The 26,415-nt window shown below is 58.6% G+C and overlaps 1 protein-coding gene across 2 annotated transcripts in view; it reads right to left on the reverse strand.

The window, feature by feature from the left end:
- Positions 1-15,022, reverse strand: part of INTS1 (integrator complex subunit 1) — a 29,897-nt gene extending 14,875 nt beyond the window's left edge. Inside the window, exons 1-23 of one of the 2 annotated variants that reach the window (XM_072836708.1) lie at positions 14,714-15,022; positions 14,128-14,418; positions 12,968-13,164; positions 12,687-12,824; positions 12,169-12,328; positions 11,914-12,020; positions 11,611-11,802; positions 11,355-11,500; positions 11,120-11,261; positions 10,094-10,270; positions 9,472-9,580; positions 8,744-8,864; positions 8,298-8,375; positions 7,559-7,716; positions 6,887-6,983; positions 3,987-4,078; positions 3,743-3,803; positions 2,176-2,373; positions 1,783-1,912; positions 1,273-1,452; positions 983-1,132; positions 435-614; positions 247-351 (exon numbers count right to left, since the gene is read on the reverse strand). In XM_072836708.1, the coding sequence (XP_072692809.1) occupies positions 247-351; positions 435-614; positions 983-1,132; positions 1,273-1,452; positions 1,783-1,912; positions 2,176-2,373; positions 3,743-3,803; positions 3,987-4,078; positions 6,887-6,983; positions 7,559-7,716; positions 8,298-8,375; positions 8,744-8,864; positions 9,472-9,580; positions 10,094-10,270; positions 11,120-11,261; positions 11,355-11,500; positions 11,611-11,802; positions 11,914-12,020; positions 12,169-12,328; positions 12,687-12,824; positions 12,968-13,164; positions 14,128-14,418; positions 14,714-14,771 (3,267 nt within the window). In that variant the 5' untranslated portion in view covers positions 14,772-15,022. The remainder of the gene's footprint in view (positions 1-246; positions 352-434; positions 615-982; positions 1,133-1,272; positions 1,453-1,782; positions 1,913-2,175; positions 2,374-3,742; positions 3,804-3,986; positions 4,079-6,886; positions 6,984-7,558; positions 7,717-8,297; positions 8,376-8,743; positions 8,865-9,471; positions 9,581-10,093; positions 10,271-11,119; positions 11,262-11,354; positions 11,501-11,610; positions 11,803-11,913; positions 12,021-12,168; positions 12,329-12,686; positions 12,825-12,967; positions 13,165-14,127; positions 14,419-14,713) is intronic. The other variant, XM_072836709.1, reaches the window with a different exon arrangement.
- Positions 15,023-26,415: the final 11,393 nt, after the last annotated feature.

Raw genomic sequence — 26,415 nt, forward strand, 5'->3', positions numbered from 1 at the left:
CGGCCAGGCCTTGCTAACCACAGCGGCTACACTGGCCCCAAGCACACCCAGACCCTGGCTCCCCCGATACTTGCTCTGGGCAGAAGCCACGAGGAAGCGAGCACGGCACTTGCAGAGGGTTGCACTGCTGGCCCTGCTCAGCTCCTGCTCAGCCTGGGGCTGCCCCCTCCGCAGTAGGGCCGGATGGCTCTGTTGTACCCCCCACAACCTCTGTCCCGGTGCAGGTTACCATCTCCATGCCCTCACCAGTGCCAAGTCACTGTGCTGGCCCTGCTCCTCCACGGGTGTATGCTGGGACAGGTAGACCAAGTAGGCACTGATGGTCTGCGGGTCGGTCTCCATGTGAATGGCCTGGGGACGAAGGGCCGCATGAGCTCCATCTACAAGTCCACGTCCCCTGCCCCCATGCCGTCAGCAGCACCCTGCACCCCTACCTGCTGCAGTGCCAGGGCAGTGGTGGGCCTGACGCTGTCAAACAGAGGCAGCCGGGGCAGGTCGCGCAGCAGCCACTGGTAGCCCCGTAGCGCCTCGGGGTCCCCAGGGTCCTCCTCCATCGGGGGCTCCTTCTCCTCCCCATCCCGCGGACTGCCCTCCGAGAGCACCAAGGATAGGCCCTGTGGGCAGATGGGCATGTTCTCTCAAAGTCCCAGGAAGATGGGGGCTGCCTGGCCAACAAGCATGCTGCGTCCTGCCACAGATGCTTGAACTGACACAACCAGGAAGCCGCTTGAGATAGCTTCCTTAGAAAGTCGCCCAGCATCTCACAAGACAGGGCAAGATGGCTTACAAGGTCACCGAGTCCCTCTCGGGGCCTTCCCACAGCACCTGGGGAGGGACAATGGGCAGGCGAGAAGGGGTCTGGCTCTCCCAGACATCACCCCAGCCACCACTTCAGCACCCGGTAGAATAAAAGCTTGAAAAAGGTACAAGACAGAAACTCGGGCCGGGAGGCAGAGGTGTGGGGGGTGCAAAGGGGCCTCACCTTCATGGCCAGCACCCTGGAGGCCACCTGGGAGGAGCCGAGGCGCCGCAGAAAGTAGTCCAGCACTTCACACGTGGTCTGCTCATCAGCCTTGGGGCCTAGCAGCAGGTCCTGCAGGCGGCCCAGCAGCTGCCGCTGCTTCTGCTGCCTCTGCAGGGGCGAAGGAGGCCCCTGGGTGGGCCTAGGGGCCGTGGGAGGGACGCAGCACCCCAGGGGGAGGAGGGCAGGTACTGCAGGGGAGACATACTACCCTGCGGGGGGGGAGCCCAGAGAGATGGGAGGGCACCAACCTGCCTCTTCTTGGCTTTCTGCTCTTTGCTCTCACCCTCCTCCTCCTCCTCCCCAGAAGTGGCATCGTCCGCCGCGTCGTGCAGCAGGAACTCACACAGGCACTGCACAGGCAGCACGTCCAGCGAACCCTCGCTGGACTGCACCAGGTCGGCCAGCCAGGGCATGGACTGCGAGGAGGCCTGGGCCAGGTGATGCAGACACTCAGCCCCTCCCAGCATGAATCTGCCGAGTCCCCTGCCGCAACCCACCTGCCTGCTGCCCCAAGCTCCCCAAGCTCCCGCAGCAACAGGTCATGGCCACACTTGCATGCTGGCAGTCGTCTACAGCCAAGGAGCCAAGGAGAGGCCCTGTGTCCCAGAGTGCCCTCTTCTGGTTACATACGGTCTCAATGCGAGAGACTGATGATGTCTCTGCAGGGTCCCCCCTGCCCCACCTCCCCACCTCCTGCTGATGCCTCTGCCAGCCCACCCCCCACCCCACCACACCCACCAGAGCTGCGGGGAACTCGCCTGCCTCTGGATGATGTTGAGGAGAAAGTCTGGGTTTCGGCTCCGGCACAGCAGGTGCCCGAGACGCAGGGACTGGTTTAGACTTTTCACTTGGTCCAGAATGTGGGGGGGAGGCCTCCGAGGCGGTCCTCTGAAGGTCCCAGATGACATGAGTGTATTAGGAAGCTGTGTGTGCACAGTGTCCCCAAGCAACAGCAGCAGGTGAGGGCAGGAGGACCGCCTGTGTCCCATCTGAGTTGGCCCCCTCACGAAGGGCTGGCAGTCCCTTTGCTTCCCAGCTGCTAAGTGCACTCAGCTCATGCAGAGGGTCCTGGGGCTGCTCCTCCAGCCTTGCCCCACCAGCCCCACCACTGCCAGTTCCGGCCCGGCCCCCGGAGGGTGAGCACAACGTACTGAGGGTCCAAGCTGGTGAGCTGCGACAGGAGAAGGCTGCTGCTCTCAGTGATGGTCTGCTTGGTGGAAGCCGCTGCCAGATGGCCCTCAAACGCCAGGATCTCCTGCTTTTCCCGCTGGGAGGTCTGCAGCTCCCGATTAATCATCTCCGTCCGGGTCTCCTCATCGGTCAGGGTGCACGGAGGGTACGAGTAGTTGCTGGGGAGTGAGCAGGAGGAACATGCTTTCGTGCCTGTCTGAGGCTTGCTGTTGCCACAAAGCGCACAGGGTCAAGGAGGGTTGCCACGAAGGCCCTGCACACAGGCTCAGCTACCAAGCACATCGGAGAGGCTGACCATCAGCGGGACCATCAGCCACGCTGCCAGATCTGGGATCTAGGAGGGAGCCCCTGTGCTAGGCAAGCCGCTCTCCCTCCATGGGATGGCGGGTGCACCAGCCACCTCCAGAATTGGGCCCAGTGGGGGTCAGGATCCTGGACACCCGCTCATCTGGTACTCCCGGGGCCAGAATCCCCTTCCAACAGGCAGGCATCCCAGCCCACAGGGATCCATAGGCCAGCTGCAACCAGAGGCACATGCGGCTTCGAGCGACATAAGCAGCCAGCTCCACGTGTTCTGAGATCAAACCCACTGCCTGCGATGGCCCCTCATGTCAGACCTGTCTTTAGGCCCCCAAAGTCTGCCCACCGCAACAGCCTCAGGACAGCCCTTTAGAGATACAATAGGAACAGCTGCGGCTCCAACTTTGGGCCACACACACCTGGTCCCCATCGACCCTAGCATCACCCACATGTGTGTGTTCACACACGTCCTGTTCCCACCCACCACAGCCTCACAGGCCCCTGGTTCCCACATGCCAAATCCACACATGCAAGAGTGTGCATGTGCCACGGCCTCAGGCCCTGCTCCATCTCAACCACAGCCTTCTGCGTGGTCACCCTCACTATGCCTCTCAGAAGCATGCTGGCAGATGGAGCCAGATCTCACTCCACTGACTGGCAGGCAGCACAACACAAGCACACCAGCCACCTGGGCACCAGTGCCACTGAATCAACTCTTTAGAAACAGATGACCGGCTTACAAGTGGGGCACAGTCACCCAGCCCTGGCAGCAGGCATCACGGCTGTGCCTAAGCCCCACACCCACCATGTACCACAGCGGTCCCCTGTGCTGATCCTAGGCAGTGTTCACATTTACACCTGGTCCACACCCAGAGTCTTGTCTCCGTGTACCTCCATCTAGCCACACCCCCTTGCTCCTCGTGTGCCACCGGCCATTCACTGACCTGCTCCCACTCTGGTCCGGGAGCACCTCAGCCACCAAGACCCTCATCTCAATCCCACTGCATCCTCAACCAGAGGAGGAGAGGGTACTAATGCTCAGCAGACCCAGACTGGACTGGACTGGGTCTTCTCTTTCGAGTTGAGAAAAGGAATCCCAAGCAGCTGCACAGCAGAGGAGATAGTTCGAAATGAGTTGGGAGCTCTGGGTCTGCTCTGCTTCCAGCATCCCCCAGACTAGGGCCTGCTCTCGGCACCCTGCCCCCAGCAGTGCGCACACTGACTTACTTGGTCATCACCATTTCCATGAGCATCTTCAGCGTGGGGTACTCCTCCCAGGCGGCCAAGCCTAGGGGAGAAGGAGATGGCAAGTGGCGGCCAGAACACAGCACTCCTGCCCTGCCTGGGGTCTCAGCCCACTACCCAGTCCCTCATCAGACTCCATTCCGGGTCCCAACAAGTAAGATGCCCCGACAGGAGGTAAGAGCAGCACCCGGCTCAGACAACCGTGAGCTGGCCAGAGGAAGCTCACCAATGTTCTCCGGGTTGAATGCTGCGACCACTAGCAGGAGGGGCCACGCCTTCCAGTAGAGGGTGGAGATGGCCAGGTTCGGAGGCTGGTACCTGAAATGCAAGGATAGTCTTGTGTGACTTGGCCTCGGCCATGCGAGGCAGTGACGCAATTCAGTCCTGAGCAGGGTGGAATGGCTCAGAGACCAGCTGGTGACTGACCAGAGAGGGGGTCATTTCAAAGATTGAAATGCAGACACCTGCAACTCCCGAATCTGGTCGTCTGACAACACCGGTGTGCCCAGGAAGGGGGCTGTGGGCACTGCTCTGCTGCCCAGGTCCCCATTCCAGCTGAGCCCCTAGGCCAAGTTCTTTAGGTCACTAAGCCCTGGTGTCCAGTCTACAAAGTGGGAATGAGGGCGGTCATGATGGAAAACCTCAGTAAGTGCTCATTATGGGTCTATTTCTTCTTCTGAGAGAGCCAGAAACAATCCTCTACCCACCTGTGCAAATCCTAACACCGTCACTCTGATTTAAATGTCACATTTATGACACACTTAGGATTAGTGTGTAGTTCCTACAGGTAACAGAAAGTTCTAGATGCTAGAACAGAAAACCACTGTGAGAGAAGAAAGAGTTGAGAAGCCAAGTTGGAGGGATGAGCAAATGGGCTGCCACATGTGAGAGACCAGGTCGGGAAGCAGAACACACGCTAAGAACCCAGAAAGGAAACAAAGAAGTGAATCCTGGGCACAATAAATAGCACCGGAGAGACAGAGACACTTCCGTACAAATGTACGAGAAGCAGCACAAGACTGACCCGCTACAAGCTATGGATCTAAACAAACAGAGATGTCCCATGTTTGCAGACCAGAGATTTAATATCATAAACGCGGCCACACTCCCCAAACTCGTCTGTAAGTTCACAGCAAAACCCATCAAAATCCCATGGGGCTTTTCTCTGAAAATTGACCGGAAAATCCACCTGTAAACAAGGGACCAAAAAAGCCCATACAGTCTTGAGGAACAAAGTCAGAGGACTCCTACTTCCCAACTTCAGAACTCTGCACGACCCACGGGCTCGAAGAGTGCTACTGCCATGGGACAGACACAGAGACCCAACGGACAGAACCGAGAGCCCCAGAGGAAAACCCATACACCATCGTCACCCGACTGCCAACCAGGGAGAGGGGACAGGCTTTTCAACATGGTGCCAAGTACAAGACCACCAGCCATTCACATGAAAGGGGACCTAAAACACTCAAGTTCTTGGGAGAACACACAAGAGAGTTCTGGGAGCCCGGGGAGGACACTGCACCCACACGGCATCAGAGAGGCACACAGGGCCACATCGTTGGCACCTCCCTGTGCAGAGCAGAGCTGAGGGCCCCACACAAACCACGCACGGTCAACACACAGCACTGGGCCAACAGCATGTCCACCCAAAGCAAGATGGACCTGGACCCTGCCTCTCTCCCTGCACAGAACTAACTTAGGGGGATCAAAGGCCTAAATCTGGGAGCTGAAACCGTGAAACAGAAAAATAAATCTTCATGATCCTGGGCTAGGAAATAGCTCCTTAGAAAGGACACAAGAGGGGGTGCCTGAAGCGCTCAGTCGGTGAAGCATCTGCCCTGATCTCTGGTAGTGATCTCAGGGTCCTTGCTCAGCAAGGAGTCTGCTTCCCCCTCTCCCTCTGCCTCTCCACCTGCTTATGCTCTTTGGCTGTGTCTAATAAATGGTCTTAAAAAAAAAAAGAAAGAAAGAAAGAAAGAAAGAAAGAAAGAAAGAAAGAAAGAAAATGACGTAAAACAAGAACCCCAAAAAACTAGATGAGCTAGACTTTCCCAGAATTAAACTGCTTGTCTCTCAAAAGCTCAAAGGACACTATCAAGAATGTGGAAATACAACCCGCAAGATAGGAAATAATTACCTGCAAATCATAGACCTGTTCAGGGTCTAGACTCAGAATATATAAAGAACTCCCAAAGTCCAACAACAAAAATCCAAACAAACCCATTTAAAAACAGGCAAAGAACCCAGACATCTCTCCAGATAAGATGGACACGTGGCCAAAAGGCACCATCGGTGCTCAGAGAAGCCCATGAAAGCCACAGCGTGACACCTCTGCACATCCACTAGGATGGTGAGCGGTGAACAAGGAGAGATGGGCACGGGTGTGGCAGGACTGGATCCCCTGGGCACCGCCATGGAGAAGCCAGCAGCAACTCAGTTAACCATGTGACCCAGCGAGTCCCCCAGGAGAACCGGAAACACAGGTCTGCAGTGATGCAGGTAGCAACGTTCTCAGCAGAGTTCACAGGGTGCCAGGAGCTTAAACAAAGTGTGGAGTCCACATGGAACAATGCTACATGGCCAGGAGAAGGGAAGAAGTGCAAGTAAGTGTCATACCACAGCTGAACTCTGACAATGTGCTGCTCAGCAAGGGAGGCCAGCCACAGGCCACGTGTCATGTGCCCCATCACTGTGAAGTGTCCAACAGGATGAGAGCAGGTTAGGGGCTGCTGAGGGTGTGTGTGTGGCGGGGAGGGGGTAGTGTTGGCTCCTGGGTGCAGGTTTCTTAAGGGGGAGAGACATGCTCTAAAACAGGACTATGGCAGTGGTGGCCCCACTCTGTGCATGTAACTAGTGCATCAGTGACTTTCAGTGGGTGAAGTGTATGTGGATGACACAAAGTGGACAAAACTCAGCACAGACCCTGGGCTGTCTACCAAGGAAAGCACGCGTGTCAGTAAACAGGAAAAGAAGAACTGGTGAAGTATGGACACCAAAGGGAGAGAGCAGGGGCGCGAGTTTCTGAAATGCAGCTGCAGGCAGGACAGCAGGCCTGAGGCCATGCACCATGTGGAGGGGTCAGGGGAGCAGCACATAGGCGCCTCAGGTGGGCAAGCAGCACCTTACCCGGGGGGCAACTGGATGTTCTCGGGGTGGTGGTAGGTGCACAAGTTCAGGACCGCGTCAATCAGCTGAATCCTCTCCACCTTCAGCACTTCCACATCTGAAACCCAAGAGCCACAGGTAGGTTCCAGAATGTAGTTCACATGCTCCAGGGGAGCCCTGAAGCACAGGGCTTGGGCCGTGGGAGGCCAGCAGGCAGATGGGGCCTTGGCCTCCAGACGCCGAGGGGCAGGTGGGGGCCTGGCATGGGCGCCACATTGAGGGCTCAGCTGCTGGCCCAGAGGCAGCCAGAGGTGCATCAGCCTCGCAAACAGGAGTGCTGTCCTTAGGATGGCCATGGTGGCCCTTCAGAGGGGCAGACACAGCACCTGCCGTAGTTCATCACGCAGAGAATATGCGCAAGTCCCAGAGTGAGCTCCAGAAACAGGCCCTGAATCACTGCTGGACACACAAGTCTGCTGCCCCACCCCCAATTCCAGAGACCAGTGAGCATGGGGCTATGAGATGGAGCAGATACCTGGCTGGATGCCTGGAGGCAGGCCCACCTGAGCAGCCCGAGAGCATGCATGTGGGTGCCCAGAGGGCTTCTGCAGGGGTGAGGGCAGCAGAGCCCAGCCGTGGGAGGCCGAGGGGCCACGCAGGAGGTACCCAGACAAAGTCTGGAGGGTCCCTCACCATCTGCCTGCACAGCCGCAGCTCGTTTTACCAGATGGTCAGCAAGCTCCATGGCGTCCGCGGGGCCAAGCGGGAGCTCGCGGGACAGCCCGATAACCAGGATGCGCATCAGTGTGTCTTCCAGGATGGGAACCTCTGAGCAGAGGCGGAGGAAGAAGCTGCAGGAAGAGCAGGTGGAGGCTGGGCTCCACGGGTACCAACCCCAAGCCCAGAGGGTGCCCCACATGCAGAAGCCCCAGCTCCGAGTCTCGACTCCACAGGGAGGATGACGGCCACTCCCTCTCATGCTCACTCACCCAAGGCCTCTGTGGATAAGACCCGGCCCTGCCAGGGAAGAATGGGAGAAGGGGCCTGACACCTAGGGGCACAGACACACCGGCCACCACCCACAACCTGCCAAACTGCAATGCGAGGAGGGGCAGAGAGTACAGGAGGGTAGCAGGTAAGCAAGCGGGACTGGGAAGCAGGGACCCAAAGTGAAGACAGCTGGGAGCCACTCCAGAATGCATGGGAGGCACAGAGGAACGGAGTTTGTGGGTCCCATGGACACAGGTGGCTAAAAGCCTGGGAGTGGACAGCACTGCAGACACAGCAGGTATAGCACACCAGGATGGTGGTGGGACAGGGATGGTGACCAGGAAGAACAGATTGGGGGCGGGGAGCTTGAAGGAGGCTGGTGTCCATGGTGCTCACAGGAACGGATCCCCCACCCCCCTGCGCACATGGCAGGCATGCTCACTTGCGGTCGCTCTCGGGTGGCCAGTTGTCCCACTTGTAGTAGGTCTCTGGCTGCTCCGTGAAGAGGACTTTGTGCAGGCTGTGCAGGACAGAGAGGCTGTCGGGATGCAGGCACCCAGGGGCCCCTCCCCACCCCATTAGCTCCCAGAAATACACATATCCCCACAGGTGCGGAAGCTGCACGCTCCAGGCAGGGGCTCCCGTAGTGTCTTCCAGAGCATCCTGCAGTCCCCCAGTAAGGCTGTCAGAAAGGACTCCACCCCTGCCCTCACAAAGGCAGGCTGTGCCTGAGGTCTGACCCCACAGATGAGCCTGTATCACTGGCGCGAGGGACATCTCTGGCTACAAAGCTGGTGCCAGTGGATGGCCACATCTGGCGTGGCAGGCTCCTGTGGGCTGAGTCCAGAGAAGTGACTGCTGCAGAAGCAGAGTGAACCAGGCCCATACCAGTGCACATAGTCCTTGGGAGCGAGCTTGCTGATGGAGGGGACGACGGTGTGCAGCCACCACACGGCATCTCGCTGGATCGCCGCAATCTGGTTCTGGAAGGAGCGCAGCACCTCGAGGTCTGAAAAGGACATGTAGGGTTATAGCACATCTGCGCAGCAGCCTCCTGGAGTCGGGTGCAGGGACAGGAGCCAAGACATCAGGGGGCACTCAGCATCCATCTCATCTCTGCATCTCCTATGGGTTATGGGAGGGACACAGAGATGGATACACCAACACAGCAGCAGAAGGAACACTCAAGAGTGTGGCGTAAGCCTCCTGTGGCTTGAGAAAATCTGAGATAAACAAAATTCTTAAATTCCAAATGATTTCATTCTTCAAATTTTTCATGACTTCAATTAAGGTGATCCCTTCAAAAGGCCTCGATACCAGACTCCCAGCATGCTCTGCGATGAAGGGAGGCCGCCACCAACCACCCCTGCCCTCCTGCCCTCTGAGGCAGGACTGTGAGCCTGAAATGCCCCCTGAAGGCACACAATTCCAGTGAGCAGATGCCCCAGGCAGACAGCAGGCCCCGGGCCTAGAGAACAGAACAACTTCCAGAAGCTCCCTGAGTGTCCAGGGATGGTGGGCCCTGGGGATGGCCGGCTGCCAAGGGAGAGCCCACCGCCGCTCCCACTATCTCTGCCCTGGCACTGGGTGCAGTTGGGTCTGTCCTGGGTCCTTACTCTTCTTTTCGCCTTTGTCCCAAGCGGTGCCGGCCTCCTTCACCTGGGCGGTGATGCCCAGCATCATGGCCACAGCCAGTACGTCTGTGATATGCACCACAAAGCGCTCCTGCAAGCACAGCATGACAAGGTTTGCGTGCTGTGGGGGCCTGCACCCCAGAGGGCCCCTGCCCATGAGCAGCCGGCACAGGATACCCAGGGAGCATGGTGCATGGAGATAGCCAGCACGAGACGGTGTAGGGACCAGAAGCAGGCTGGCAGCAAGGCTCAAACCGCAGAAGAAAGTGAGGTCCTCTGACAACTCACCTATGTGGCCCTGGAGACGCTCCACAATTTGTCCACCCCCCCACCCCCATCTCCCTCTGCACTTCAAACTCTAAAATCTCCCTGGGGCCAGCCCTGTCTTCCCACACATGTCACCCTTTGGGTCTCTCTGGCCTACCGACTCCAATTCCATCCCCACATCCACACCTGCCTGGGAGCTCTCCCACATGCAGCCAGGCCCTCCTGAGTCCTCACACGTAATGGAACCCAGGCCCACTTCTGGGACTGGCCACACAGGGTGCCACCCAGAGATGGCAGGAGAGGCTGCAGGAGCCCAGAGGAAGGTAGGCTGGGTAACCTTGAACTCCATGTCCAGGTACTGGGGCTCCTTGCGCTCCTGCATGAGCCCGAGGCAGAAGGCCTGGAAGTTGACCTCATGCTTGGTCTGTTTGATGATCTCCCGGAGCAGGGCCCGAGAGGCCCGCAGATAGTCGTCTTTGTTGGTCAGCAGGTCCTGGAACACCATGGCCAGGAACTGGGCGGAAAGAGGACATGCCAGGAGGTCACTCCCCACCCCCACCAACTCCTTTCCCATCACTTTGCCCTGTGGGAGGCTTCCTTCTGGGAAAACGTCCCTGCCTGTTTCCCCACGCTGGCCAGGCCCACACAGCAGGTGACAGCGGGGACACGACTTTCACTCTCTTGATAGCTGGCTCATGGGGGCTGTCCTCATTACCGAGGAAGCAGATTAATGAAGACACTGGCTGGGGTAGGGGTGTACACGCACCCACATTTGAGGTACTCGGCTGCAGGGATGGACTATTGGGTGATGGAGGAGCAGAGGCGAGACATGGTGCCACGCACACCTGGTGTCCTGCACACAGCTGAGCCATTTTGGTAATGACACCAGCACTGCTCTTGGCTCTCTGTTCAAGAGTTGCCTGGAATTCCAGGGACTCTACGGCCAGGACCCAAAGGCCAGCACCAGACACACTTGCCTCATTTGGGAAAGACCAGGTCTCAGGACAGCAGGACAGGCCTTGGCTTGGAAACAGGAGCCTTTCTGGGGGCTAAGTGCTGCCTCCTGAAGAAGCCTAGTTCTAAAGAGACAGGTGGCAGGGCTGCACCCGCTCTGGACCTGACCTGAACTCAGAAGCCACCATGTGAGCTCGCTGTCTGCCCCCTCCCAGAGCTTTCTCCCATGTGGCTCAGCACCACACTACCTGCTGTGTCCAAACACCTGGGAGTGCAGGTGATGCCATGGCTCCTCTCCGGCCTGGAGCCCCCACGTCTGACATGGGGCCCCTAGGCTTGAGGCCAGTCCCACACACCAGGGGTTGCTCTCCAGCCCAGGAGAAGGCTGCCAGGTACCTCAGCACCCTACCTTCGGCGCCAGCTCAGAGCTATGCTGTAGCACCGTGTAGAGGATTTGCATGTTGTTGGGGTTCCGGGCATTGGAGAGCTCGTTGAAGACCACAAACTTGATGGTGGTGCCCAGGTTGTCCTTGTGCGCACTCAGCAGCTCCCTGGATACAAGACAAGCCAAGGGATGCTGGCACGGACTGTGGCTGCCATCCTGCCACCTGCCTGCCTGCCCACCTGCTCCTACTCCACCGCACCTGACACACAGCATGTAGTGGTTGAGAAGAACCTTCGGCTTGAGGCGGATTTTGATCAGGTGGGAGATAACGTCCATGTCCTCAACACCATGCGTGTTGCAATTCATGCACACGGACATCAGCAAGTCCTGGGCTGGCCTGGTCAGCTGCAGGGGGGCCGGGCGGTACCTCGTCATGTTTGCACACAGCCCGGCCCCTGCAGAATCTGGGAGGAGGCCCTTGTGTACATGGACTCATGGCACCTCCCCGCCCTCACCTTGGGGTTCTGCAGCCACATCTCCAGTCTCTGGACTGCCATCAGCCGCACCTCCTTATACCCACAGGTGGAGGTGAGGAGCCGCAGGAGGTTCCGTGAGACATTGTCGATGGGCTGGCGCCGGTTAAGCTGGTCACGGAGCATGTCAAGGACGTACTCCTCCACACTTTCTGTGAGATCGTCGTACCTAGGCCAGAGGGGGGAGGAAAGACGGAGGGCTGGCTCTCCCCATGGGCCCACCCTGTCAGCCTCCAGCCACACACAGGGCCCTGCAGGGGAGTGGGGGGGCACATGGCGTGCCTACCTGGGCATGAGCTGGCCCTCCTGCTCAGGGCTGAGCTTCTCCTCAGCGATCAGGAGCTCCGTCTGGCTGTCCTCCTCCTCCGTGAGGGAAGGATGAGGGCTGCTCCCTGTAGACCAAGCCACTCGTGGACATACCCCCCGACTGTTCCACGAGTACCCACCCCCAACAGCGGGCTCTGTGGAGGGAGACGACCCCAGCCCTTCCCTCAGGGACATTCTGTCCTCTCCCCAGCCCAGCCAGCTAGCGTCCCTTACCAGCACTGAGATCCCCGCCGCTGCGCCCCACCTCCCCCTGCAGAAGCATGCTCTTGGGAGGCATCTTGGTGTTAAATGCTGTCTGGATGTTGTCCACAAAGGTCTTGCAGTGCGGGCTGTCCACCCAGATCCGCTCCCCCAAGGAGTCTTCGATGTACACCTGCACGTGATAAAATCCATACTCCAGGCCCCTGCTGGGCAGTTCGCTTCTGCCCACCCCTTCTGCTCCCAAGACAGATGCTTCCCCAAGTGTCTTCAGCTGCCTGGGGCAGCAGGGAGTAGGGAGGCGGCTCCCAGGCCGACCTCCCCGGCGACCAAGGCAAGAGACAGACGTACCAGGCTGTCACTGACCCCCGGGAGACCACAGAGGTGTGTGAGAACATGATCTCCAGATACACAGCCTCTGGATGGCACACTCAGGCAGACTTCTTCTTCCTCCCGAGGGTCCAGCGCTCTGCCCCCATCACCCCAGGCAGTGCAGAGGCCCCAGGGGAGCCTCTCAGGAGAGGCAGACCCACCTTGACAAAGATCTCAGGCCAGTTCTCATCCTCCTCATACGCAGCCATGAGTAGATTACAGGCCAACACAGATACCAGACTGTTCCCCTTGGCCTTGAAGTTGATGGAGGCATCCCGCCGCAGGAGGCTGCACAGAGCCTGCAAAAGAGGGCACATCATCAGGGGGAGCAGTGCCCTGCACAAAGGGCAGAGCCAGCGTGCTTCCAGGGGAGGGAAGGAGAGGGTGGGAGGGCGTGAGGAGAGAGCGAGAGCCTGTCTCACTCCACCCAGCCAGCCCTCACCTCAATGACACCCTCTGTGGCAAAGATGTTGGGCTTGATCTTGGCCAGATACATGAGGCTCAGGTACAGCGCGCCATCGGGCTTGGCACGGGTGGCCTTCAGCTGCTTCACCGCCCCACACAGCACGCCCTCGATCCGGCCGTCATTGCCCTCCAGCTCAGCAGCCTCGATCTCATCCAGCAGCACGGAGGGTGGCACTGGCAGATGCAGGAAGGGCATCGTTGTGGGGTGACCCGAAGCAGAACATGTCTTCAGGGGCCCCACCCCAATCGTCAGGGGGCAGCCCCAAGCAACCTGCCTTCAGGACCCTCCCCGATTATTAGGGTGCAGCCCCAAGCAGAACCCGCCTTCAGGCCACCCCCGATTGTCAGGGGGCAACAGGGCAAACCAGCAGAGACCTAGTGAGTGAGGGTGTCAGGGCTATGCCATGGTTGCCCGCCTCCAAGGAGGACAACAGCCACAGCTGGGGAGGGAGCAGGGCAGGTAGTGCCCACCTCACAGGCCCGACCCAGCTGATGGCCATAGCAGGAACAGTACCCTCCAGCCTTGCAGGGGTTACTGAAGCGTAGAGAGGATAGCACTAAAACACAGAGCCCACATGAACAGGCTCTGGTCTCAGTTTCTGCCCATCCCCAGTATGGAAAACAGAGCCCGTCACATAGGAGGTGCTCAGCAAACACCCGAGATGAACCAGGTGGCAAACGAAAGAAGCAGTTCCTGGCGGCACTGCAGGAGCTCCCCCACGACGTGGGGGCAGGAAGAGCAAGGACAGACACCATCCAACCACCTCCCAGCCGTAGGACAGGATGCCTGTGCTTTGCGGGAAGACCAGGCTGCAGAGGCTCGCTGCACTCACTGCCCCTGTCAGCACCCGCTCCCATAGCACGTTCGGGCCCCACCGTCTGTGCCACACTGCCTTGGGTCTCATTAATGCTTCCCTGTCTGTGATGGGATTTGGAAGCACACTCAGGATAGACGCCTGCGTCTTTGCAGAACAAACTCCCAGATGGACTCTGCTCAACCCTTCTCCAGGGAACCCACGGCCAGCTCAGCTCAGCTCTGGTGCTAGGCCTGGAGGCAGCCTTCACTGACCCCTGGGGAGACCACACAGCTGTGTGGGAACACGATCTCCACCACCTAAGCCCAGGGACTGACTCTACCTTCAATTGGGACCACAGATGGCTCTTTAATGGACGGAGAGATAGCACGCTTTTCTGCCACAGCAGCCTCAGCCAGGCGCCCCAGGGCACTCAGCGGGGGCGTGGAGGAGAGCTTGGGGCGCTTGGTGAGGCCGGTCAGGGCCGAGGCACCCGCCAAGGCGGCTGCAGCGTCCCGCTTGCGCTCGGAAGGCAGGCCGGAAGGGGCAGGCTTCAGCAGGGTGGACGCCGTTTTGGATTCATTGGCCTGACCCTTGGAGCCCAGAGCAATGAAGTCTCCCGGTGGAGGGTGCCCTGCAGAGAGGGGAGGTGGAGAAACTGCACCTTACACCATGGCGGGGGTGGTGGGGCCGGGCTGCACCCCCAGCCCCCGCTGTCTGGAGGGGGCCAGACAAGGGTCATCAGGGCACAGCTGGGTCTCCTGCCGGCTCGCTGCAGGCCGGCCTCCCCACCTTGTAGCTGCGGGTCCACCCACTCCTCCACAGCTCACGTTGCAGAGGAAGGACCCGAGGCACAGGGAGTCCAGCCCGCCGGCCTCGGGCGTGCCGTGACCCGGAGGCCGCCCGCCCCGGGTGCCCAGGCCGCACACCTGACGGCTTGGCCGCCGCGCTGGGCCTGCGCACGGTCGCGGGCTTGGCCCGGTTCATCCTGTCCCCCGTCCCGCGCCGCCGCCGCCGCCGCCGCGCTGTCACCGAGGGGAAGGCCGGCGCCGGGTCCGCCGTCCCCCCGCCGGCTCATTCATTCATTCGTCCCGGGGCCGTCAGCGCTGCGGCCCGGGACCTGCGGCGGAAGGGGCCGCGCCGCCCTGCCCCGCCGAGCCACTCGAGGGGGCCGCGCGAACCCCGCCTCCGATCGGCCGGGCAGGGGTCGCTGTCGCCGCCAGCCGCGGCCCGCGCACCACAGTCCTACACCCCCAGTGCCGAGCCGCGGCCACGGCCGTCCCGGAACCGGAAGTCGCCTCCACCACCCTCGGCACCCCAACTTCCGGAACAACAGGAAGCAAAACAGCGCGGCCGGGGTAGCGAGGCAAGAGGGTCCGCGACGTCTGAACGGTGCCTGCAGCGCCCTCTGGCGGCGGGAGGCCGGCGGGGCGCCGCTGCCCGGATCCGTCTTGCACCTGCTCTCGGCAGGGGAGGTGTCGTCACTTAGTGACGCGCCCGAGGACACGCGATAGGGGAAGAGGGGGCACGAGGATTCTGGTCCAGATGTGCTGCGTCTTCAGGGTCCTGCTGTCCCATTGAGCTGTCGAAGGGCAGGTTCTGGGGTTCCTGCGGTGGAGCAGGAGGAGGGAGCTAGGGAGGGCTGGGGGTGGGCAGGGCCCTCATCACAACCGGCTGGGGGGCATCAATCAGCCCAGACTCAGTTTGCTCGACTGCACAGTGGGGCTGTGCAACCTGTCTCAGTCCCTTTGGCGGAAGAGTGAGGGCTCCGTGGCGACAGGGAACCCCACACCCTCCTCCTCTCTGGGGTTTCCGGGCGTCCTGGGGTTTCTGGCTGGGGATCCGGGCGTCCTGGGGATCCCACCCCGCACCAGGAACAAGGCCCAGAGCAACTGCCTGGGTTTCTGCCTGCAGCCCCGCACCAGCCAGCCGGGTGCCTTCCTTCATGGAGCAGTCGGCCGGCAGGAAGGGACAGGCCATGCACGCGAACACTGAGCTCGAGGCCCCTGCCAGATGGCGAGCTTCAGGGAGGCAGCGGTCAGCGGATAGGGACCCGACTCCGCCTTGCCCGCGGGCATGGCAGGGCTGAGCTTCAGAGGAGAAGCAGGGTGTGGGGGCCAGGGAAGACCCGCGAAAGGCACTCGTGGCATGGCTGCATGGCCAGCTGTGTCCGTGGACTGGCGGTGACCAGAGAGCAGATACGGGGCCCAGCGTCCTGTTGGAATAGCTGTGGGTCCCAGTGTGTGTCCCAAAGGGACGCAGCAGGACTAACTATTGCAGGCGCTTTCCTGAACGTTCTAAGGAAGGGGACAGGGGCCTCACTGGCCCTGCCTGTGGTCCCTCTGTCAGTGGTAGGACCAGTGGACACAGCAGGGAGGTCCCTGCCCTCAGTGGGGGAGGAAGTAGGGTCCCGGGCCAGAGCCCTGGTGATGGGATCAGTGCCCTTATGAGAAGAGATGGGAGAGTCTTCTCACGCTGCTTGCCCCCCACCCCCACGGGACAACCTGCAGCAAGGTGCGTCTGTGAGCCTGGAAACTGGCCCTCACCAGACACCAAGGCTGCGGGCAGCCTCCAGAACCATGAGAAGGAAACGTCTGTGCTGCGGGCCACATCTGGCACCATGGTGTCACAGCCAGAGCCGAGACCCCGTTCAAAGCCCTCCTTCTGCCAACAGCAGGAGCTCATCTGCTTTCATGGGCTGGGAGAGGGGGACCAGGGCCCTCATTCCAGCAGGCAGGAGGCCTCATGGTGGTCCAGTCACACCTGCCTGCAGCCCCTCTCCCACTGTGCTTCTTGTCCCCCCCTTGTCACCCTACCATCCTCAGCCCCCACCCCTGTGGGAACGCCAGGACCCCCAGGCCAGGCACCCCTGGCATGAGCTCACAGGGCAGGTGGGCTCACATCCCAGTCCTCTGGATGGGCACCCAGTAGGGGCTCAGAGGGGAAGGGTGACTGCTGCACCCCATCACTCGGGTGAGGACAGACACTACGAGTGCTGGCAAGGACATGGAGCTGGCGGGAAATGGGCTGCTGGTCCCGTGGAAACACTCCTCAGCACGGACCCAGAGAACTGAGAGACCGACCTTGCTCAGATATCTGCATGCCCACGTTCACGGCAGCACGATTCACAAAAGCCAAGAGGTGGAGATGAATGTCCATCAGTGGATGAACAGAGACACAAAGTGTGGTCTGTCCACACCATGGAGGATTATTCAGCCATGAAAAGGAGGGAAGCATGGATCCATGCCACAGATGAACCCCGAAAACATGCTGGGAGAAGCCAGACCCAAAAGACCACACATTCAGACCACTGGTACGAAGTGTCCAGAACAGGCAAAACCACGGAGAAGGAAGGCAGATGGTCAGGCCGGATGGGGGCAGGTGGGGGGAGGGGTGGCCAGGGAGGGGCACTGCTCAGGGATACAGGATCATCTTTGAGGTAAATGTGTCTGGAATTTGGTGTCGCTTCTAGGTGCAGAGCACTTGAATATTCTAAAAGCTGCTGAATCGTGCACTTTAAAATGGTAAATGTCAGGATCCCTGGGTGGGTGGCGCAGCGGTTTAGCGCCTGCCTTTGGCCCAGGGCGCGATCCTGGAGACTCGGGATCGAATCCCACGTCGGGCTCCGGGTGCATGGAGCCTGCTTCTCCCTCTGCCTGTGTCTCTGCCTCTCTCTCTCTCTCTGTGTGACTATCATAAATAAATAAATATACCTTTAAAAATAAAAAAAAAATGGTAAACGTCATGGTCTGTATCTCCATGAAGTCATCGAGAAAGAAGCAGTTCGATGATACTTCGTGGGGGTTTTTTTGGTAGCCAGAAAAAAAATTATTTTTTTCCATCTTCAAGGTTGTGTAATTGACAACAATTTAAGGTATTTAAGGTATGGAACGTGGCAATTGACCTACGTACCCTTTGTGAAATGATGACTGCAATCCAGCTCACTCACATCTCCTTGTCCTCACCTGGTCACCACTTGGATAGCTCCTGGTTTTGACACAAAGCTGTCTGAGACCCCTGCTGGCACGAGGTGAGGTCTCCATTGCATCCCTCTGGAGTGGGCTCCCATGAGTGCTCGGCCCCCAGAATGTGACAGCTGGGACGCCCTGTCCCTGGGACAGTGGCTCCTGGAACCCAGCTGCGTTTCTGCTTATGTGACACCTGCTGCTGCAGGGGCAGAGATAGGCCTCCCCTGCCACCCCTTCCCAGCACACAGACCCGCGGGCAAGGTGGTGACCATTGGTACTTTTAGTCACTAAGGTGGGTTTTTTTTTTTTTAAGAGTTATTTATTTGAGAGAGAAGAGGGGAAGGGACAGAAGGAGAGAGTCTCAAGCAGACTCTGTGCTGAGTGCAGAGCCTGACACAGGGCTCCACTCCAGAACCCTGAGATCATGACCTAAGCCAAAACCAAGAGTTGGACACTTCACCCACTGAGCCACGCAGACACCCCTAAACTCACAAAGGTTTTTGAAAAACTGGGAGACATGATTTCCAGCACAGAATTTGCAAGAATGGTGCAGAGTGTTACTGAAGAGCCTTCGTCCCAAATCCCGGAACGTTAACCATGTACTGTCTTCGTCTTGCCCTCTTTTTCTCTCCCCGTGACTTCTCCTAAACTATTCAAGAGTAAGTGGCCAAAGACTCCCTTAACCCCTGGACTCCTGAGTGTGTATTTCCTGGCTCAGGTGACGACAGCACTGTGATCGGCATCAGGAAAACTACGTCAGAGCCGTGCTCTTCGTCCACCTAAGGCCTTAGGAGACCGTCTGTTGTCTGGGCAACACCGCCAACCTGAGATCCCGCATTGCATTCTGCAGCCCCATCCTCCACCCCCGCAGCCTTTCCTCTGGAACCGTCTCCAGCCTTCCTTGGTAGTTCAGGACGTTGACGTTTTTGAAGTGTCCAGGCCTGTTATTTTGTAGAATTCCCGTGAGCTTGCATTTGCCCTGTGGCTCACGGTTAGCCCCAGGTGACGCGCTTCTGGCAGGAGTAGTTCAGAGATGCTAACTGTGGGTGCGTCGTATCAGCAGCTACATGACTTTAACATAACTGTAATTTATCTCGTTGCTGGCAAAGTTGATTACTTGATTCGGGGGCTTCTGCTGGATTTTCCCTCTCACCCCGGTCCCCAGACTTTCAGCCACTCAGTTTCAGCTTCCTCATGGACTTGCACAGACTCCGTCCTGAGGATCACTGATGGCCGTTGGCTTCCCAAGTCTCCATCCTGGGTTTGTGGGCGGCATCCCCACCCGCCTGTTCCCATCAAGATGGACTGGGGGACTCCTTGCCCAGCACACTGTAACCCTGCACCATCGTTATTTAAGACACAAAATGTCCCAGGTTTTGGACAGTGGAGCCCCTGCCAAGCTAGCTTGTCAGCTTTGGACATGACTCCATCATTACTTGTCCTTCCTTTGCTCCCCTCTCGTTACTTTCTGAAGCCACTGAGAGCGGAGGCTGTTTGCTAGGGACAGCTGGGCTGGTGGGAGGATGGAGAGTCGGCCGAGGGATGGGAGGAGAGGGACGGGAGGGAGGGCGTGGGCGTCCCCGGTCACCTGAGAGGCGAAGCTGCTGGAGCATGTGCTAGGTGGGCAGCTGGGGGGCAGCCTGCTGGACATACAAGGGAGTGTCCCCTCCACATCGACGGCTGCCAGCTTCCCTTCCTGCCCTTTCCAGGCCACCCCTGGGAGTGATGGAGACCCTGCTGCAGCCTCCCTGGGGTGGGCAACATGGGGTGCTGGCTGCTGCAGGCAGCAGGGTCTGGGCAGCCAGCAAGGAGGGCCAAATCAGGGCCAGACTCCAGTGGAGGTTCTGCAACTATGTACGGGGGCGGGGAAGATGGGACTTCTGGCAAAAGCCATCAGAGATTGAGTGTGCCCAACCTCTGACCCAGAATCTGAGCCCAAATGTGCAGAAATGCAGGCAACAGCTTGGCCGCCTCAGAGGCCCCACGTCCAGCCACCTCTATTGGTCAGCACAGCCGTGAGGCGTCCACACCACCCCCATTTCCAAAGCTGCTGTGAAAGGCCCACACCAACCCTTCGGGGCCGAGAGGACCAGATGGGGTGAAAGGGGGCTGCTTATGGCCCTGGACACATGAGGTGATCACACCTGTCCATGGTGGGAAAGAACACACCCCAGTGCTTTAGGGGCAGTGGGCAGCAGCAGTGTGCTCTGTGTGGCTTCATTTTGGCAATTAGGTGGATTTCCCAGGGACAAGAAGGTTCCTGTTGGAAAGCAAAGAGGAGTGTGCTTTCCTGTGGGCAGTCATAGGCCTCACCCCACAGAGGCTCCCGTCCCCCTGCTTGGGGGTCTGCAGGCCGCCCTACCCAGGACAGGACACTGAGGCTGCCCCACCCCAGAACTGAGTGCAGGGATCTGGGGCAGGCCCAGGAGTTGGATTCTTCGAGCTTCCCACCATGCCAGCACAGGTGCCCGAGGCTCCCTGAGATGTACTGTGTCTCCTCCCTTGGCTACTGTGACAAACACCCCAGATGGAGGCCTAAACAATGGAAGTTTATTCTTCCCCAGTCTTGGAGGGGACAGATCAAGGTGGTGACAGGCTGTGCTCCCTCCAGGGCTCTGGAGGAGGGTCTTTCCTGGTCCCTCCCAGCTCCTGGGGGGCACCTGGACTCTGCCTCCCCCCAGGCCCCGGCCACCTGTTCAAGCTTCTTCTGTGACCTCTGCTCCTCTGTCTATGCCTCCTTCTCTCCTCCTGGTGGATGAGGGCCCAGCCCAGCCCAGAGTGATCTCAGACTCATACCTGACTTACCTGTGCTGCGACTCTGTTTCCCAGCAAGGCCCATTCTGTGTTTGGGGGCCACAATTTGGCAGGCTGCAGCTCTTTGGCGAGGACCCTAGGAGTGCCAGGCTCTGCCGTCTGGCCTCTATTCACCCTGTTTCCCATGTCAGGAGCCCCTGGCCCTCGCATGGCCACCCTTGCTCTCACTGGTCTTTGCTCTGTGCAGCCTTTTTCCCTGGCCCCCACAACCATGGCCCCAGCCCCAGTTGGCCTGGCTGGCACCTGGCCACCCTCCTGTCCCTGTGAAACTGCTACTACTCACCAACGAGTAGGCCTGACACCAGCCACCAGCAGCACCAGCTCTGCTGCCCCCTGTGCATCCAGGGACCACGCTCCACACTGCATAAATGTGGCCACAGCCCTGTACAGAGCAAGATCCTGTTCAGTGAAGACATAGTTGTTAGGAGCTGGGCTCAGCCCGCAGGGGTGCATCAGGTGGGCAAACACAGGCCTCTGATACCCACATGCCCAGTCACCATTGCCACAACCCCGGATCACCGTGAGAACTGTATCTGCCACCGGTCCTGACCTAACAACTGTGTGATGTGCTTAGGCAGCACCAAGACAGCAGGAGGGAGGACCAGACAGGGCAGCCCCTCCCAGAATCTGAAATGCCAGGGCCTGGGTGGCCAGCAGGGTGGGGGACAGAGGTAAACAGGGACCAGCCTAGACGCCCTCCCCAGGGGCGGGGGATGGGGAGGCATGCAGGTCTGCAGCTGCCTGTGGTCTAACTGCCTCTAGGTCAGGAAGCAGCTGCTCCCCGATGCCTGGCCTGGGCCCCAGGGCTGTGCTTGGCCCTGGGTGGTGTCTCCCTGGGGTCCAGGTCTCCCCGCTTGGGTCAGGCGTCTCCAGCACTGGACCAGGCCTGGCCCTTCCTAGCACTCCTGGTGTAGGGACGGTGAGATGAGGCACAGGGCACCCCAGGGCGGCTGGTCGGTTCCCAACTACCTTGTCCACTAAATTTAGAAAGCGCTTCACTCGTGCTGGAAGCCCCGGCAGCCTGGTGACTGGGTTTCAAAACCATGAATCAGCAGTTATTAGAACTCAGATGCCCGCATCCTGGGGGATTGGGGCAACTTGGAGACCCAGCTACCCTCAAGCGGAGGCTTGGGGAATTTCCTCTGCTAGCGAACATTCTGGCGCGGAGTGTTCAATGCTGGAATCCACCGATGAGAAGCCCCTGTCGTGGGGCCTGCTGGCGGTGTGCAAGGAGGCCATAAGGATTCCTCTCGTCCGGTGCCCGTGAAGGCTGGGGCCCTGGCAGCCCGGCCCGAGGCACTGTGATATCTGAGACTCTGCTGGGCAGGCGCTGGCCAGCAAGCGGAAGCTCTGGGGAGGCAGCCTCTGGCTGGAGGCGGGGAAGTGCTTTCCAACAATTGTCTGAAAATAGAACGGGCTGGCTCACGAGGAAATGAGTCTCCCGTCACGGGAAGGGAGCAAGCAGCAGCAGGAAGGCCATGTAGCCAGCAGGGGATCCAAGGTATCTGAACCCACCAGGCCCTGAGTCCTGTTTCTTACCTGCGGGCACCCCCCAAATGTTTTGGGGCTGGAGGTGAGAAAGCAGGACTGGGGTACAGGCACCTTCCCCAAATCATGGTGCTAGGAGGCCAAGCCAGTGCTGACAAGGAGCACTTTCTTGGGGATCTCGGGCATGTGGAGAGAAGAACCAGTGGGCAGACCTGCCTGGCCCCATCTGATAGCCGTGTGCCCCTCCCTGGACCTCATCTTCCCTTTCTCTTCAGTTAGTGTCAGGCTCTCAGCCCTTGATGTCACATGCTGACGTCCCAGGGCCCAGCAGCCTATGCTCTGAGGACCCCACACAGTGAGCGGCTGCCGCCGCCCAGCTCTGGGCTCCCGGGTGGAAACAGAAGGAAAAGGAGGCACAGGCTTTTGTTCTGGCTCTGATCTTTCCGCTGTTGAAAGACTTCAAGGGGAAGAACGCTCTATCAGAGGGCCGGGAAGATAAGAACTGGGTGCCCCTGGGGCCCTCTGTATACCTTGCACCCCCCCATGGAACCCTGGGGTTCCAGAGAACACAGTTTGAGAACCAGTGCCAGCATGGCCATGGTCTAAGGTATAGGGTACCTCATGACCTGGCTACACATTCCCAGCCAGCACCTCGCCCATGTGCCAAAATTTCCCCCTGGAATGGCTGAGGCTGAGGACGGGCCTCAGGCTGTCTTCTTTTGGTGGTCGGTGGAAGCCCCTAGGTGCACCCTGTGACCAGTCAGCTGTGGTGGGGCAGAGGTCAGAGGTCAAGGGCATGGGGCTGCATCCTCCGGAGGTCACAGCCCACATCAGGCAGGACCAGAAAGGTGGCTTGGGTGGGGAGAGTCTTGTCCCCCAGACACAGCACTTCCTCTGGGGAGAGCAGTCGGAAGGGCTTATCCCCCTGCACTCCCCCCAGCACCTGCGCCCCCTCCTTCTCTCTGTCCTTCAGCTGGGGGAAGGGAGGCACCTGCGCAATGACCGCCTCCCTCCTGCCCTGCCCAGCACAGATCTGACTCCAGGCCTTCATCTTATGGGCCCTATAGACCATCCAAGTGTTCCCAACGTGGTCGGGGGTGCAAGGGGGGCTACACACGGCTTCATCTCCTCATTTGGCCTTGTTCAAATTTTCTGCAAAGAGCATACAGTGTATTCAAAATGAGAAAAAGACCCTCCTTCACTTTTCTTGAAATTAAATAAATTCAGAAAACAAATGTCCCAGAAACTCCCTGTCCTAAACACAGTTCTCAGGTGCTGTTTTGCTGACAGAGGCGCCTCCCCACACTCACACTATGTCTCACATCCTGACTTGTGGTACAGACATTACGGTCAGGCACAAAGTGTCCCAGGTTGGGTCAGTACAAACTGATGTTCTCATTCTCAGGCTTCATGATGAAGAAGAGCATAAGACTTCCAGGCATCTTGATGTCAAGTGCCAATTGGCATTTCTCATGGTATCGATTCTTTACGACCCATGTTTTCTGTAACTGGTCGCACTGGGCCCGGCTAGCTTGTGCCCGAGGTAGGCTGTGGCACCTGCTCAGGACTCGGGCTTCCTCAAAACATGGCACTGGCTTCCCCAAGCCAGAAGCCTGGAGACCCAGAGCCTGATGGAAGCTGCCAGGTCGGGTAACGTGTTAAAATAAGAAAGATCATATCTGTTTTCCCTCTGGGTTCCTGGCACTAAGCTCCTACAATTCTTGACATTTCCTGAAAAGTGGGAGCATCATTTGTTATTCCCAATGGGTCCCTTGACATTGCCTGAGTTTTTGTGCTATGGAGGTGCCCTCAGGTAGGGCCCCCAGACAGCCTCAGGATGGGGACCCTCTGGGTGGATGGCATGATTAGTGATTAGAGCCTGAGCTTCCGAGGGGGGAGGGGAAGGGAAGGGAGGGTTAGAGGCGGCCCCACCAACTACTCAATCCTGCACCCCTAATGGAACTTCAATGCAACTTTGTGGAAGAGCTCCTGGTGGCCGCCTGCGGAGGGCATGAGGCTCAGTATTCATCTCCCCACTTCTTGTCCCCGCATCTCCTCCTCTGGCTGCCCCTGCACTGTTTCCTCTATGGTAACACTGTACCCCCGAGTATGATGCCCTCCTGAGTTTTGTGATTGGTTCTATTACAGTGAACTACCGAGCCTGAATTTGTTCTCAGCCGGCAAAAGTAGCGGGGGCACTGTAGGGGCTCAGGACTTAAGTCTGAGGTCACGGAGATAGCTCATGGAACCCAACCCTTCACCCCTGCTCTGCGCCAACACCGGGAAGTAGTGGAGGATGCCAGTGAATTGTGGGACACCCAGCCAATGCCAGAGCACCGGAGATCTGGCTGGTGTTCGGGAAAACAGAGCACTGGACATCACACCCACTGTCCTCTGTCATTCCGCTCCTGGAGGGGAGACACTGGTACAGCATCCCTGGAAGATGCAGTGCACTCGCCTCTTCGAACTTGGCTCCTGGCTGCCACAACCACAGACAGACATCTGGCAAGGGGCCATGCCCACCGCTTGGTGGACATGCTGGTTATTTCTGCTTGGGAAGATGATGTGTAAGGCCAGAATAAATGCTTGCGCACGGGGCCTCTCACTTGAACCTGATTCCACCTGCACCTGTGTCTCCGGGCCCTGGTCCTGGCTCTCTGATTCTCCCTGATGTGGACAGGACAGAGCTGTCTTGCCCAGCTCATCAGAGGAGTTTACCAGATGCATGCTACATACCTAAACTGGTGTCTGGTGCATAAGAACGATTAAAATTCACAGAAATTGATTGATAGCATTGTGGTCGTTAGTCATCGAGGGGAAGATGGCTGTCTCACTGTGCGGTCCTTGTCCCGCTATTCACATTTGGTACCTGACCATTCTTGGTGTGTGGGGCTGTCCTGTGTGCAGCAGGGTATTGAGCAGCATTCCTGGCCTCTGCCCACTAGATGCCAGTAGCAAACCCCCTTCCCTGGGCTGCCACAAACAAGAATGTAAGAACACGTCCCCCTGAAACCCTCCGGATGAGAACCACTGCCCCAGAGCATGTCCATATTTCACTGGCAGGAACAGGGTGTTTGTTTGCAGGGTAAATGGTATGGTTCCTGGGGTGGAGGGAGGGAAGGCAGCACAGCCTTTCTTGCCCCAGAGACACCTGGTAAGGTGTCCCAATGCAGGAGGGTGGTCTCGGCTATGATCACAGCTGGCCTGCCTCTCTTGTGACTCCCAGGGGTTGGGCCACAGGCCTTTGAAGAAGGGTGAGAGCCTCAGTGGGATGCTGGTGGCCTTGATCAGCCAGCTTTGCCACTACCTGGGTCCCAGGTACCCCTGCTGAAGATTGGGCCAGGCTCTCCTGTTGCATCCCTGTAGCATGCAGGGTGTGGCGCCAGGTTGGGGTGGCGGCCTCAGACATGAGTTGCCCAGGAGGGCCGCCATCCCTGCCCTATCCACTGGACCTGCTGGGAGCTGATGGGCCAGAGATGTCAGCAGCAACATCACTGATTTGTAGAGAGGATGCGGCCGCTGCTCTCGGGTGGGGGTGGGGGTGGGGGTGGGGATTAAAGGCAGGAGGGGTATGTTCTTCAGGAATTTTTTTTTAAGATTTTATTTATTTTTCTTTAAAAAGGTTTTTAATTATTTATTCATGAGAAACAGAGAGAGAGAGAGGTAGAGACACAGGCAGAGGGAGAAGCAGGCTCCATGCAGGGAGCCCGATGTGGGACTCGATCCCAGGACTCCAGGATCATGCCCTGGGCCTAAGGCAGGCACTAAACCGCTGAGCCACCCAGGGATCCCCAAAGATTTTATTTATTTATTCATGAGAGATACAGAGAGAGAGAGAGAGAGAGACAGAGACATAGGCAGAGGGAGAAGCAGGCTCCATGCAGGGAGCTTGATATAGGACTCAATCCCGGCACTCTGGGATCACGACCTGAGCCAAGGCAGACGCTCAACTGCCGAGCCACCCAGGCATCCCTGTTCTTCAGGATTCTTGACCCAATTGCCCTCAAAGTATGAATGGAAACCAACTTTATTACTTTACAATATATCAATATCATCATCAGAGTGATGGGAGTCTTCATTTGAGAGCTCTGCATTTTACAAAGAGTCACTTCCCATGTCTGGTCGTCGTCTGTCAATCCTATTCCCAGTTTAGCAAACGGGCTCAGAGACGGAGGACCTGCCCAAGGCCACACAGCTGGCCCCTTCCAGAGGAACATTTGGAAGCCAAACTCTGCTCCCCCTGGATCTAAAGTACGGAGGAGCCTTTCCCCTCCACTAGTGAAGAAAAAGGTGATTCCAAGACTGGCCCCTCTCCAAGAAGAGCCAACTACCTCTTTCGCCCCAGAAGCAAGCTGGGGACA

This window comes from Canis lupus, chromosome 8 (assembly GCF_048164855.1).
Source record: "Canis lupus baileyi chromosome 8, mCanLup2.hap1, whole genome shotgun sequence".
Classification (NCBI taxonomy): domain Eukaryota; kingdom Metazoa; phylum Chordata; class Mammalia; order Carnivora; family Canidae; genus Canis; species Canis lupus.